At 37.8% G+C, this 13,026-nt stretch overlaps 1 protein-coding gene across 5 annotated transcripts in view; it reads right to left on the reverse strand.

The window, feature by feature from the left end:
* Nucleotides 1-3,279: 3,279 nt before the first annotated feature.
* Nucleotides 3,280-13,026, reverse strand: part of CEP78 (centrosomal protein 78) — a 28,353-nt gene continuing 18,606 nt past the window's right edge. For all 5 annotated transcript variants that reach the window (XM_065661889.1, XM_065661891.1, XM_065661888.1 and 2 more), the window contains 4 exons: nt 8,511-8,588; nt 6,573-6,739; nt 5,711-5,864; nt 3,280-4,132 (listed from right to left, as the gene is read on the reverse strand). In XM_065661889.1, coding sequence (XP_065517961.1) covers nt 3,608-4,132; nt 5,711-5,864; nt 6,573-6,739; nt 8,511-8,588 — 924 coding nt within the window. In that variant the 3' untranslated portion in view covers nt 3,280-3,607. The remainder of the gene's footprint in view (nt 4,133-5,710; nt 5,865-6,572; nt 6,740-8,510; nt 8,589-13,026) is intronic.

Genomic DNA, 13,026 nt, shown 5'->3' on the forward strand with positions numbered 1-13,026 from the left:
TAATACAAAAGAGGAGAGTGCTGTATTTACTATGATGCAACTGGAAAAATACAACAAGCAAAAAGCCAGAGGAAGTGTAATAATCTAAATAAAGTTTCTGAGTTTTCAGTGAACTTTATGTGGGGCTCATCATGACTTCACATTATGCTTGACACAAAACCCGTCATCAGCTACTGCTGGAACAGAACCAGCTCACTCAAGGAGAGCAAGTGCACATGAGTTATCTGTTTGGTACAATAACCGACAAACTGACGTCACTATTAAAAGACAAATAATGCTGACTACATAGCAACCTGGCAGCTGTGCCAGTAGGCAGCTAGGATGTCTGGTCCAGCAAACTAGTGAGATCTGCAGATTTTAGAAGGACTCCAAACAGATGCAGGTACTTCAGACAAGGGTTTGGGGGTTATTCTGTTTTTCAGAGATCTAGCTCCAAAACTGCAATTATGAAATGTGAAAAGTAACTTTCGGAAAGCCCAAATAAAGGCAGAAAAAAAAAATGCTTGATTTTTTTAAGTAAACAGCAACATGTTCTCTAGCAAATCTGGCCTATTGATTTCAAGCTTTTTTTGTCAAACAAGAACACAGACAAATGTGTAAAACATTGACTAACAGCAAGAGGCTGAAACAGTTTATATACAACCTCAGGGTAAAATGGTTTCATAATAATTTAAAATGTATGTATTATACCCTATTTATTTTTTTTTATTTATTAAAATGCTTTAGCCTTGAAACTTCTGAGATATTAACGATAGCCTTAAAAAACTTCTCCATAGGTGACTTACGTTATCTCTATTGACTTCAAATTCCACATTCAACTATGTGTACAGTATGCACTCCAGATTCTCACAGTAAGAGTGCAACACAACAGCATCAGTGATGAGATGGTGAATCCTTCATGTTTCTTACTAAGATTTAAAAAACAAACAAACAAACAAACAAACAAACCCCAAAAACAAACACGGTTAAGTAAAAACAACTGAAAAAAACCCCCATGCCCATCTAAATTATATACTGCCTGGCCAATTTTGCTTTAAATTACAATTGTTGACATTATTCATACTTTAAAAGCAAATACATATGTTACATAGTATAACATAAAAGGTATTTATGCCACCTGCTTATAGACATTACTATATAAAAACCAGTTTAATTCTCTATGGTATTTTTACGGGCAAATAGCAGATTCGTAATTTCTAACCTCACAAATCTTAACACTTTTGAATTCGTAATTTTATCTACCATTTCACAGTGACTAGCTTTAGAGTCTTAACTTTGAAAAGGGAACATACAGCATATTAATGCTGAAGAACCTGATTGCATGTAATTGCTCTAGCAAGTCAAAAATCACAAGCAATGAATCATGACTGAAGCCCTCAGACATTTGGGAGAGTATCTAAAGAATTTTATAAATTAATGTATTACCTGCTATTATTCTGAAGTATCAAAGTCTGTATAAATAATGTACTTGCATGTGCAATTATTTGTGCAATATTGCAATAGCTAAGGCAATCTCATGCTATTTGCTCAGCAGAAATTTCTATTGGAGAATTCATTTGTTTCTTCATAATTGTCAAGCAACTGGAGTCAGGTGTTTCTACAGATCGATCTGTTCTAGAACTCTCAGTTATGCAGTATTCTTTCCCCGCCCCAGTTCAGCACAAATCATCTTGCCTATTTCTTGCCTAGTTCCTTTATCTGAAAATTACCTTTCCCCTGCTCTTATCGCCCTCCATCCCCTTCCCAATGGAATGTGAAGGGGAATTCACAAGGGAATGTCCCCCCTGCAAATGGAATACACGTTATCAAGAAAAGTCCACACCAAACAGACTAAAGTATTACGGTATTTCAAAATCTAAGCCAACACTGTAAATAGTGAAATAAAAGCAAAATATTTAATGTTTTCTAAAAAGGCATCTGTTCATGACCACTGCACAGTGCAATGAGTTTTCAACATCAGAATCTCTCAGAGCTTGCTACTGAAATTTCAAAGATTTCTTTTACAAATCAGGACTGACACAACCACATGCATGTGAAAAAAAAAGTCATAGAGAAGTTATTTTAAGGAAGTAAAATTGACTAGTTAGTTCGAAAACTGGAGAAGAGAAGAGAAGGCTGCGTGAAGACCTCATAGCAGCCTTTCAGTATCTCAAGGGGGCCTACAAGGATGCTGGGGAGGGACTCTTCATTAGGGACTGTAGTGATAGGACAAGGGATAACAGGTTAAAACTTAAACAGGGGAAGTTTAGATTGGCTATAAGGAGGAAGTTCTTTACTGTGAAGGTGGTGAGGTGCTGGAATGGGTTGCCCACGGAAGCTGCGAATGCTCCATCCCTAGAGGTGTTCAAGGCCAGGTTGGACAGAGGCTTGGGTGACATGATTTAGTGTGAGGTGTCCCTGCCCATGGCAGGGGGGCTGGAACTAGATGATCTTAAGGTCCTTTGTCACCCTAACTGTTCTATGATTCTAAAACAGAATTCACACCCACTGCTGAATCAAATGACTTATGCTTAAACCCTAAACTACAGTTTAAGTTTTGCATTTGGAAGAATTAAACATTTTATGTTGCTTAAAACACTTTTCCTAATATTTCCTTAAATGCTTAACATCTTCCTCATCTCTATAACCCTCCCTCACAGGTTGATTTTTACAGTACTCCAATTTATATAAAAAACAGAAGTGAAGGAAAGATGTAATTATTATATTCAGCTCGACTGACTGCCTTCTCATGGCACTCTGGCAAGTGTACAAATATAAAGAAAGATACTGCTTTCTTTTACAGGGCTGTACTGAAGTGCATCTTATTATTATTCCTCATACAAAACAAAATGATTTTCTGTGCTTCATGAGGCAAATCAAAGTCTATGTTAGTCTGTGCTATAGTTCAGAAGCAAATCAGCTGCCTGGGCAAAAAAAGACAGGAACAAAATGCTGAGGGCAAACCCCAGGAGTTTTAAAACAATAATGTGCTTTTAGTTTTAATGTTCTCATGCTTCTCCAGGTCCTGAGAACAACCTAACTGAATTGGATTTGACACCCTCTACAGGTCTCTTCCAGCATGTATTATTCTGTGATCTACAGCTACAGTAATAAGGAAGAGTGGCTGGTTTTAAGCATTTCTGGTAGACGTGTTTCTAGGCTCATTTTTCAATCCAAAACTTCTACTGCCTTCAGAAATGTCATACCCCCATAACTGTTAGGCATAAATTGCTGTCTGCCCTGAACCCACTTTTTCTACTTCCATTGCAATACACTGGAAATTAATGCTGGGGAAAAAAATGTAATCAAATTAAATTTATTAGCTCAAGACAATTTACACTGTATAATGAGATCTGTGATACACAACAAAATCCATATACCACAAATCCTTTGTATGTAGTACAAACTTAAGGGTACCATTCTACCAGTGTTTTCACCTTTCCAAAACCAAAAAATCTAGTAACAAGTGATGCAAACATGGAACAGGAATACTAAACAGCATGCAATGCTTAAAGAGGTTACAAAGCCTACATTACTTTACAGAAAAGTCTCAAACTATACTGAGGCATCCAAAATCTGTTCTCACTCTTGCAAGTGTAAAAAACAGTCCAAACATTTTAGAGCCATTTCAAATACTGGTAAGACTTTTGATACTTTCTTGCATTTCAGAATCAGATCCAACAGTATCAGTTCCAGAGCGGTTTACTGTCTGCTGTCTGCTTTGGTCTCCGCTTGCTCCATCATTCTGAATTGCCATTTCATTTGCTCTAGGGATGTACTTCTTTGAGACACAACTTTTCCTTTTTTCTCCAGAAGCATCACTGGATATTCTGCTACCATTACTTTTAATATGTACACTGGAATCAGAAAATGAATGCCAACTGGTAACCAACTGCCTTGCCGATTGATGCCCTTTTGCTTGTTCATTTTGTTTGACTCTCCTCTCAGGGGATGTTGGAGTAGTATTGTGAGGTTTATCCTCTTTGTTTTGGTTAATTATTTGAGCTTCATTTTCCTTCTGTGAACTGGGCTGGTATTGCTCCCCAGAAGCCTGAACGTCTTCTATTTCTCTAAGAGCAGGGAAGGCACTTTTCACAGCCATCTGGGATTGAAACGTGCCAGGAAGAGAAGCCTGGATGTCCCCAGCTCTGCTCTGAAATAAGAGATTATAATAAAGGTACTGATGCAACTAGAGAAAAAAAAAAAATCCAGTATTGCAACTGCCATATACTAAAATCTGCACAGCAAAATAAAGTCATCACATAATATAGGAAAGACTCAAGAGATAACAGCACAACCTTTATTACCTTTCAAAGTAAGCGAGTTTCACATAATATAGGAAAGACTCAGAAATAACAGCACAACCTTTATTACCTTCAAAGCAAGTGAGTTTCACGAGATTGACAGGGTCATAAGGACACAGTTTCACATCTAGCTTGAACTTTGTACTAGAGAAATGTGTCAGTTACACTGAAGCAAAGCCTAGTCACATCTATTATTCTGAAATACCTCACAGTTTGCAGTAGTGTGGTCCCAATAGTCTAGCCCACAACACCTAGCTGCTACAAGAATCCAAACTAACCGATACTAGGAGATAAGTATGAGAGTAGCATTAAGTGTTAGCTGAAGCTTTTTGTAATCATCCTTTGCCATGTATGCTTTGTACACTCAAAAAAGAAAATTAAGTTCAAGCTTCTAAGTGTAGCTGAATTAGATAAACAATTATTCAAACTGCATGAAAAAAGCTTAAGTCACAGTGCAGAAGAGTCCATCAGCTGAAAACACTGACAAGCCAAACAAATGTCAAAGAACCTATAATAACTGCTTTATTATGCCAAATAATTTCAGCAGATTCAAACTGCAAAACTGGAAATTGCTTCCCACACCATTAAAAACCCCAACACTTTTTACGATCATGATTTAGAAGCTCATGATGTTCTTGAAGAATTGGAACACTTAATGGGGAAGACATTGGGTATAACAAACATACCAGAATGCAGAATCAATTTTAAGCATGACAGTTTTATCCAACTTGGACAAATCTGCAGGCTGCCAGTATCTTAATTTTTAACTCCTTCAAAAAAAACTTAAGCCTGTTTGGTTGTTTTTGGTTTGGTTTGGATTGTTGGGGTTTTTTGTGTTTTTTTTTTTTTTTTAATGGGAACTTTAGTATCTCCTTTGAAAAATCTGCAAGGTGTTCTACTTATTGTCTTCAGAGTAGAAACTAAAACTTCATGTTGTTAATACTCCAAATTTTTAGTTGCCTGAAATTTGGCAAAAAATGGCCCACACAGAAATCTAACTGAAGAGGACATGTGCACTGCAATTACTTAACAGAAAATTCGTGCTTTTCAACAACCTTATCGTATCCTCTCCTATCAGACTAAGATTTTAAAAACACTATACATCACTATTAAGTGTTTCTAAAAAACATAGTCATGGTATTTTCAATTTTTAACAGATGTATACCACTACAAGACCTTTGTATTCTGGAATAAGAAACATGATTATCACCAACATCTTCTTTGGTATACACTCCAAATGGTAATGACTTAAAAAACCTACATTAATCATTGAATTGTTGCGATCTGTATAAATACAGCTACAGCAAAAGGTTGCATTAACTTCATGGATCATTTTGTAATCATTACTTCCAGTCAGAGGGGCATAACAGCAGAAAAGCATTATAGTATCCAGTACATTGCCACCAGCATTCCCTTTACAGACTTACTTTGTTATTCTGTGTATGTTCATGTCTTTCTTCTTCAAAAGATTTCTCCTTTAGCATGTTAGCAGGCTTACTGAGAGTAGAATTCATTTGTGGATCTCCCAAAAGACCAAAATCTGACTGGTCTATCCCAGCTAAAACAGCAAGTTGTCCAAGTCTGTAAAATACAGTTTAATAGGAAATAACACAAAAAAAAATTTATCGTGAAAAATCCAAACATTCAAAACCAGAAGAAGAAATAGAAACTGTTTGAAGCTTTGAGGACAGTTTTTTCCATTTTTTTCCGAGAAGCCCAAAACAGCTTAATAAAGGTGAACATAAGCAGCTAAAGGTATTTTCAGATCTTTGCACAAACTAGGCTGAAGGTTCAAAACTGTCAATCTTCATTCAGTGTTATGAGGTTAAGAATGAAGTTCTCCCTGTTAGCATTGATGTCAAACGAGGATGCTGACAAGCAGATTGCCCCTCAGGTAGAGCAAAGATTACTACTCTGTAATTCAAGCAGAAGATTGGTGCAGATCTCCCAAACTAGCACGATCGCCAATAGCCAAATAAAATTACATGCTTCGTAAATACAGTTACGTTGTTTCACCTACCAGCTTACAACTTGGCCAAACCTGTACTTGTAAGTTTTAAGCCTCAATAATAGTTGAGAAGTTGCAGCCATCAATTGACAGCATAGCATATTATATATAGAACCTTATTGAGAAGAGCAGTCATTGTGATTGGTATTCTCTTTAACTTTCTGAGCACCTCCCTATTATCACGAATTGACAGAGGGCCCATCCAAAAAAATTATTTTTTACGTAGGGGAAAAGAATAAGAGACCTCAGCAGAAAGACTTAAGACTTAAGTGATGACCTACCCAGCATCTTTAAGGAGGTCTAAAAAAGCATGAAACTTTTGGAAAGAGCTCTCAATGCTGCCCAGAACACCTTCATCTTCCAAAATCATGTTGGTTACTGACTGTGCATGAAGAACTTCAGACAGGGAGACATTTAGATCTCTCAATCTTGCATTTTCAATTTCCAGCTATTAAGGGGAAAAAAAAAAGGGGGGGGGGAGGGGAGGTGGTGGAGGTGGAAGATAAAGTAATTTCTACCATTGTCACTTAAATCCCCACAAAATACCCAACCCCTCCTTTGCAAGCCTATACAGCAGTATCACAAAGAGAAATACCCAAACTAACTGTTGCAACTGATACAGAGATTCCTGCACCAGAAATATTCAGGGCACTGTTAGACTGAGCTCTGTGCAGGTTTGTTTATCCATGGCTGGCTGCAATTCTACGCTACCAGAGTGAAATTGCTGCAGGCACTGAAAACTGCTGGCTCAGCACTGTCTTCAGTACATACAGAATGTTGAGAGCAAGTGCAAGCAAAAAGATTGGCCTTCCTATCATGTTGTTTTGCATCTATTATATGCTAGATTAACACCAAAGAATTTACTTTACTAATAAAAACCTTAATGAAGGCCAATGCTCTCCTTACATTCACCCCTCCATAACAAAGGGACTGGATATGACTGCATCTGCCCCCTGCATTGTGCATCCCAAACCTGAAAGTTTAAGATGATCCAATTTCTCTCCACACTGAATATTAATTAAATAAATTAAAGTTGAATGACAACTCTAAGGATACACATGGTTCTGTGTTTGAGGGAAACACTAACTCAGACACTTAAGATTAGCTATGCAATTGCTTCCACCACAGGTGTTCCTTCTTCCATCTTTTATGTGAGGACAAAAATTATAAATCTGTGTGGTGCACTGTAGCTGTTAAACTAGCACCAAAATGAACAGGTTCAAAGATTACTGCTACTTAGTTTATCCCTTCTCCTGAGACAAGGTGCTATGTCTAAGCAGTCTAGCACAAGAGATGAGTATTTACTGCACTGGGTATTTAGCCTAAAAAAGTATATAAGTATTCAAACAACCAAAATCCACAAGTGCACTCCAAATTACTGAAAGATGGGGACGGCCACGCTGGAGAACTACAAGGAACCTTGTAGACTGCAGTCATTTGTGGATATCTGCTCCCTATACTGTGGGGTACAACTTGTTGCTCAAGTTCCAAAGCGTACCAGCACTTTCATTCCACTCCAGACCACATTTACAAACCAAATCCATTTGTTTACATTACCTTACACGCAGATCTATTACAAGAAATTCTGCTTACTGTTGCAAAAGAATCTTTTTAGCTCAGTAACAACAGACAGAGGGGAAACAGACCTTACAATTCAACTGTGACAAGTTGTTAGTTTGGCTCTATCATAAAGCAAAACTGTCCCTCACAATAACTGGTAACTATGGCCAGTGTATAAAACCATCCAACACTTTTGTTGCCTGCAGAAACAAAACTTAAAGATCAAAGCAACAGAATAAGTCAAATTAAACAACATTTGCAACAAACAGCTTTTCAGCACAAGTCATGATAAAGAAGGTGGGAAACCTCAAAGAACCGTCCATTTACTACAAACTGCAAAAAGACTTAAATCACTTTCTTGAGAAAAACAAACATCAGAACGCTCCAGATCCTAATACACCAAATGAATAAAACACATTGGAAGGGTAGCTTGACCCAGAGTTCATGGCTTTGGAATAGGATCCGGAGAACAAGCACACATTACTAAACCCAGATTTCATCACTGCCCTCAGGCTAGTAAATGATCCATGTGACTTTGAACTGAAACTCTGAAAGCTACCACATTAGAGGTCATTGCTAATTACTCCTAATTAAGCAAGTAGATAGTTTGATTGGTGCTCCTTTAAAAGTAAAGATGATTAACAGTTAAAAATAATTACCTCTGTTATTCGTTCCTCAGCCTTTACTCTGGCGCTCTGTTCTTTCTTTAATTTTTCCAAGCATTGTTCCAGCTCCACCTATAAGAACACAGATATAAACTGTCACAAAATTTATTTTAAAATGTCAGATCAACATGCAATATTATGCAAAAACTCAGCACGTCCAATTAACAACTAGCACATGAGATTCCAAGCAGTAATTTACCGCCTACAAAAATACATGACAGAGGTCCACTAGTACGTAACTCAAGGATGAAAAAAATTTAACACAAATAGAAATAATCGTGATTCACTTAACAGATTTGCAATATAACAATAGGTAAGATTATGGGCAAGTCTCTTGGGCCTATGACATTACCATCAGGAATATATCTTCTTCTCTACATCTTTTTCTTCCACCTAACCATTTCATACCTTATTTTTAACCTCAGCAGTGCTCAAACTGGGCTCTAAAGAAGTCCTTAGTAGCCATACCTAGATTTTCAGAAGGCATTCTGTCCTTATTACAGCAGTAGGAATACAAAATTCTGAACTGTAAGAACTGTACTCTAATTGGCTTCGCTTAGTTGTTCAGCAGAAAATCTAAGTTTCTCATAATCCCAAGCTGCTTGAGTTAAGCACCTTAGTGTTGAATTAACCAAAACAATACCAAACTTTAACATCCAACATATTCTAGCCTTACTCATGAGGTACCTATACTTGTATTTTAACTTTTAGTTCCAAGAAGTGAATCTCTCTGCTTCAGTGAACAGTAGTCAAGATTTAATAAGCAATACGATGTATTCTCATACCACGTCAGAGTGTTATGATCTTTAATTACAGCACCTGAAGTGGAAGAACAAATAGGATTTTTATTTCTTGCATGCCTTATCACAACCTTCTGGTTCCAAAGATAAAAAACATCAAAATTATCAAGCTGCTGTATTTTTCAGAGGGTAACCTAGATGAATGAACAGTATACAAAGCTTTTTCATTTCTCTATATATGTTGCATACCCGCATGTATTTGACATAAGACACTGCTTTTTGTACACACGTTATCAATCAGTTCTACAGGGGAGCAAAGGTCCAAATAGTATTGAAATCCTTTTTTTATGATCAAAAGCTTATTCAAGCGCATACTACTGCACTTCATACAAGCAATAAACTGGGAAGACTGGCGCACAACAGAATGCATAGTGAAAATAACCCTTCTGTAAACGCAAAGAGGTCCTCAGAGGTCTTGTAGGATGAGAGGGACTTCTGCATCTAATTCAAAGATGAAGTTTCTAAAATGTTTTAGATATAGCCTGCCCAGTGACAACCACTCAGAGGGAAGACTATGGGTCTGGCCCTACTGGCCAGTGAAGCCCACTCCCAAAATCCCCCGATTAGCATCATCCAAGCTAATTCTGGAGCTAGAAAGCTGGTCATATCTTTATCATCTGAACATGAGAAAGACTCTCAGATGTCAGAACGTACAGGAAAACCACATTTCAAAGACAGTATTTGGGGAGAGATTTAACAGTATCTAACTGCCATGATATAAAAAAATTGCCTCCAGGTATGACATAAGGGGGAAATCTCTGAGGAGAACTCTAAACAAAACCCACAGTCTTACTTCAATCCAACCCAGAACATGTGGAAATAACAGGAGCTAGAAATCCTGTTACAGATACAGAACCACATCACATAAAGTAGCGCCCATACTGTTCTACATTCACAACTTGACATGTAAGCTACAATCCTTACAGGCTTTGAAGATCACAGTCACAGGTACCACAGACTTGAAGGGCTCTTCCAGTTCCATTTATAGTGTGTGCACATACACATATATGTATGTATTTCAAAGTTTCTCGTGTGTAGGGCTCTTTGGCAAGCAACTCAACTTTAGAAACCACAGTTCTATAGTAATTTCTTTCTGGATAGATTTTAGACAATGCTAAATATAACAGCACTGAGCTTTTTCTTCACATTGCTGGTTTGTATTTTCAAAAGGCAAACAATCAGAAAATGATTAAATTAAGATTTTTATAAGAAATTTTGAGGTTTTGTAGTATTACCCTGTAGATGTACACAATATTTGAAGATTATGGGGCTGACTTAATGAAAAAAATTAGAAACAAAGCAGCTATATCTCCTCATAAGCAGTATCAGAAGCCTGCATCTAAAGGACGATGACTTGTACCTGGACAAACATATCTGTCACCATCAAATTACAAGTACATGTATGCTTTATTCTCTGATTTTCTTTTGAGTAATTCACTGCCTTATGCAGGCCTCTAGTCTTCTGTATAAAAAAAGCTCAAAGAGAGTAAAATGTAGATCCAAGTTGTGAGACTGAGCCTTCTAGTAGTGTAGTCCAGAAAAACAGAACTGATATGTTTACTATTCATTTTCAAGGCTATTTGTAGCCCTCAGAATTACTCTATGCAATATGACAACTCACAACAGACACAGGTATAAAACCAAAGTTTATAAACTAAAAGCATAAAAATATTAAAAAAACATTAGGAACTAATTGGCCATGTTTTTCTTCTTAATTACACTGTTGTCCTTATTTTTAAAAAAAGGTTATAGTGTAATCTCTACTTCAACATAATTCATATAGTATTAACATGTAGAAAGAATTACACTGCTAAGTATATTTAGGGTGAAGTTCTAACTTATATTCTTATTTAAGGATTTAAGAAAAACCTGGGAGTTTAATCAACTATATTCTTCAGAGACAATTCTGACATTTCAGATTACATGTAGTGTAAGGGAAGAATACTTACCAGTTCTCATTTCTCATTTAAGCAGAAATTTGGCTTTTCATTAAAGAATGAAGGATTTTGACTTTTTCTTTTTTTTCTTTTTTTTTTAATGAAAGCACACCTAACACCGTTTCACTAAATAGTACCCTTAAAGCCCCTTTTTAGAACAGAAGGATGCAGGGAAGTTCATAAGGACTTGCATACTAAAGTGAGAGTGTGGTCATTTAGTCATATCAAGGGATGTTTGAAGAGCTTTTTTGGCATGCTGTCAGTTTCAGGAGCTCCTGTCTCTTACCATTTATTCCGTCTCTGCATCCCATCATTGTTCTAGCACAGCTGGTTGTCCCACTTTATTGAAAGGCTGTGACAACGCCTGCTACAGATACACACTGGCTTACTTTCCAGCTTGATCAGTCCCTCAAGTCAGCTTCTCTCCCCCAAGCAGCTCTGCAGTAACAGCTGTTTCACAACAGTACCTAAGCCCAATTAATGCACATAAAAAGGGTTTTCCACTTCCCCTCACACATCACCAGCCACAGACTTCTGCCACTTACTGTGCTCCAGTTCTGGAACACAATCCCATAAGCCAATGTGAGTAATTAAAATGGCAGAAAACTAATCTGGAAAAGTGTCGTAATCACTGAATGGTCAAGGGTGGAAGGGACTTCTGGAGGTCATATGACACAACCCCCTGCTCAAGCAGGGTCACCTACAACAGGCTGCCAGGACCACATTTAGATGCTTCTTTAATATCTCTAAGGAGGAAGACTCCACAATGCCCCTGAGAAACCCGTGCCAGTGCTCATTCACCCTCACAGTAAAAGCGCATCCTGAGGTTCAGGAGAAAACTCCTGTGTTTCAGTTTGTGCCCACTGCCTCTTGCCCTGTCACTGCGCACCAGAGGCAAGGGATGGGCTCTGTCCTCTTTTCACCCTCCCTTCAGGTATTTACATACATTAATATGGCCCTCTATGAGCCTTCTGTTCTTCAGGATGAACAGTCCCGACTCTCTCAGACTTTCATTAGAGCAGAGATGCTCCAACCGCTTCAACATCCTCATCCCTCTTCACTGGACTCTCCCTAGTATCCCGTGTCTCTCTCATACTAGGGAGCCCAGAACTGGACACGGCTTTCCAAGTGTAGCCTCACCAGTGCTGAATGAATACAGGAAAAGCATCATCTCCATCAGCTGACAGCATTCCTCCTAATGTAGTCCAGGATGCCATTCACTTTCTCTGCCGTAAGGGTATACTGCTGGCTTGTGTTCAACTTGGTGTCCATCAGAACCCCTAGAGCTTTTTCTGAAATGGCACTTTTTGGACAGTCTGCTCTCCGCGTGTATTTGTGCACGGGGTTGTCCTTCCCCAGGTGCAGGCCTTTGCACGTCTCTATTCAACTGAATGAGTTTTCTCCACATAAACAAGTTGGATCAACTCATTTATGATCAGATAAATATGAAAAAAAAAAAGACATAAAAAAGACTGAAGTAAAAAATGGAAAAGCATTAAGGTACGGAGGGGAAATAGACCTCACAATTCAATAGTGACAAGTTGCAAATTTGGATCTGCCATAATGTGAAACTGTGCTTTGCATAACAAGCAGGGTAGGTGAGGCACAGAAACAGTTCAAGACTGCTTAAGCAGCATTGTCAGATAGGTAAATATGGCCTAAAAGAGTATTTTAGTTTTCCAATTCAGAAAAATCAGGAGAGTCTGGACCTTTACAAGCACAGCAAAAGCAGAACTAATTTTGGGGTAGGTTCCTAAAATTTCTAATTTTAAC

This window comes from Lathamus discolor, chromosome Z, assembly GCF_037157495.1.
Source record: "Lathamus discolor isolate bLatDis1 chromosome Z, bLatDis1.hap1, whole genome shotgun sequence".
Classification (NCBI taxonomy): domain Eukaryota; kingdom Metazoa; phylum Chordata; class Aves; order Psittaciformes; family Psittacidae; genus Lathamus; species Lathamus discolor.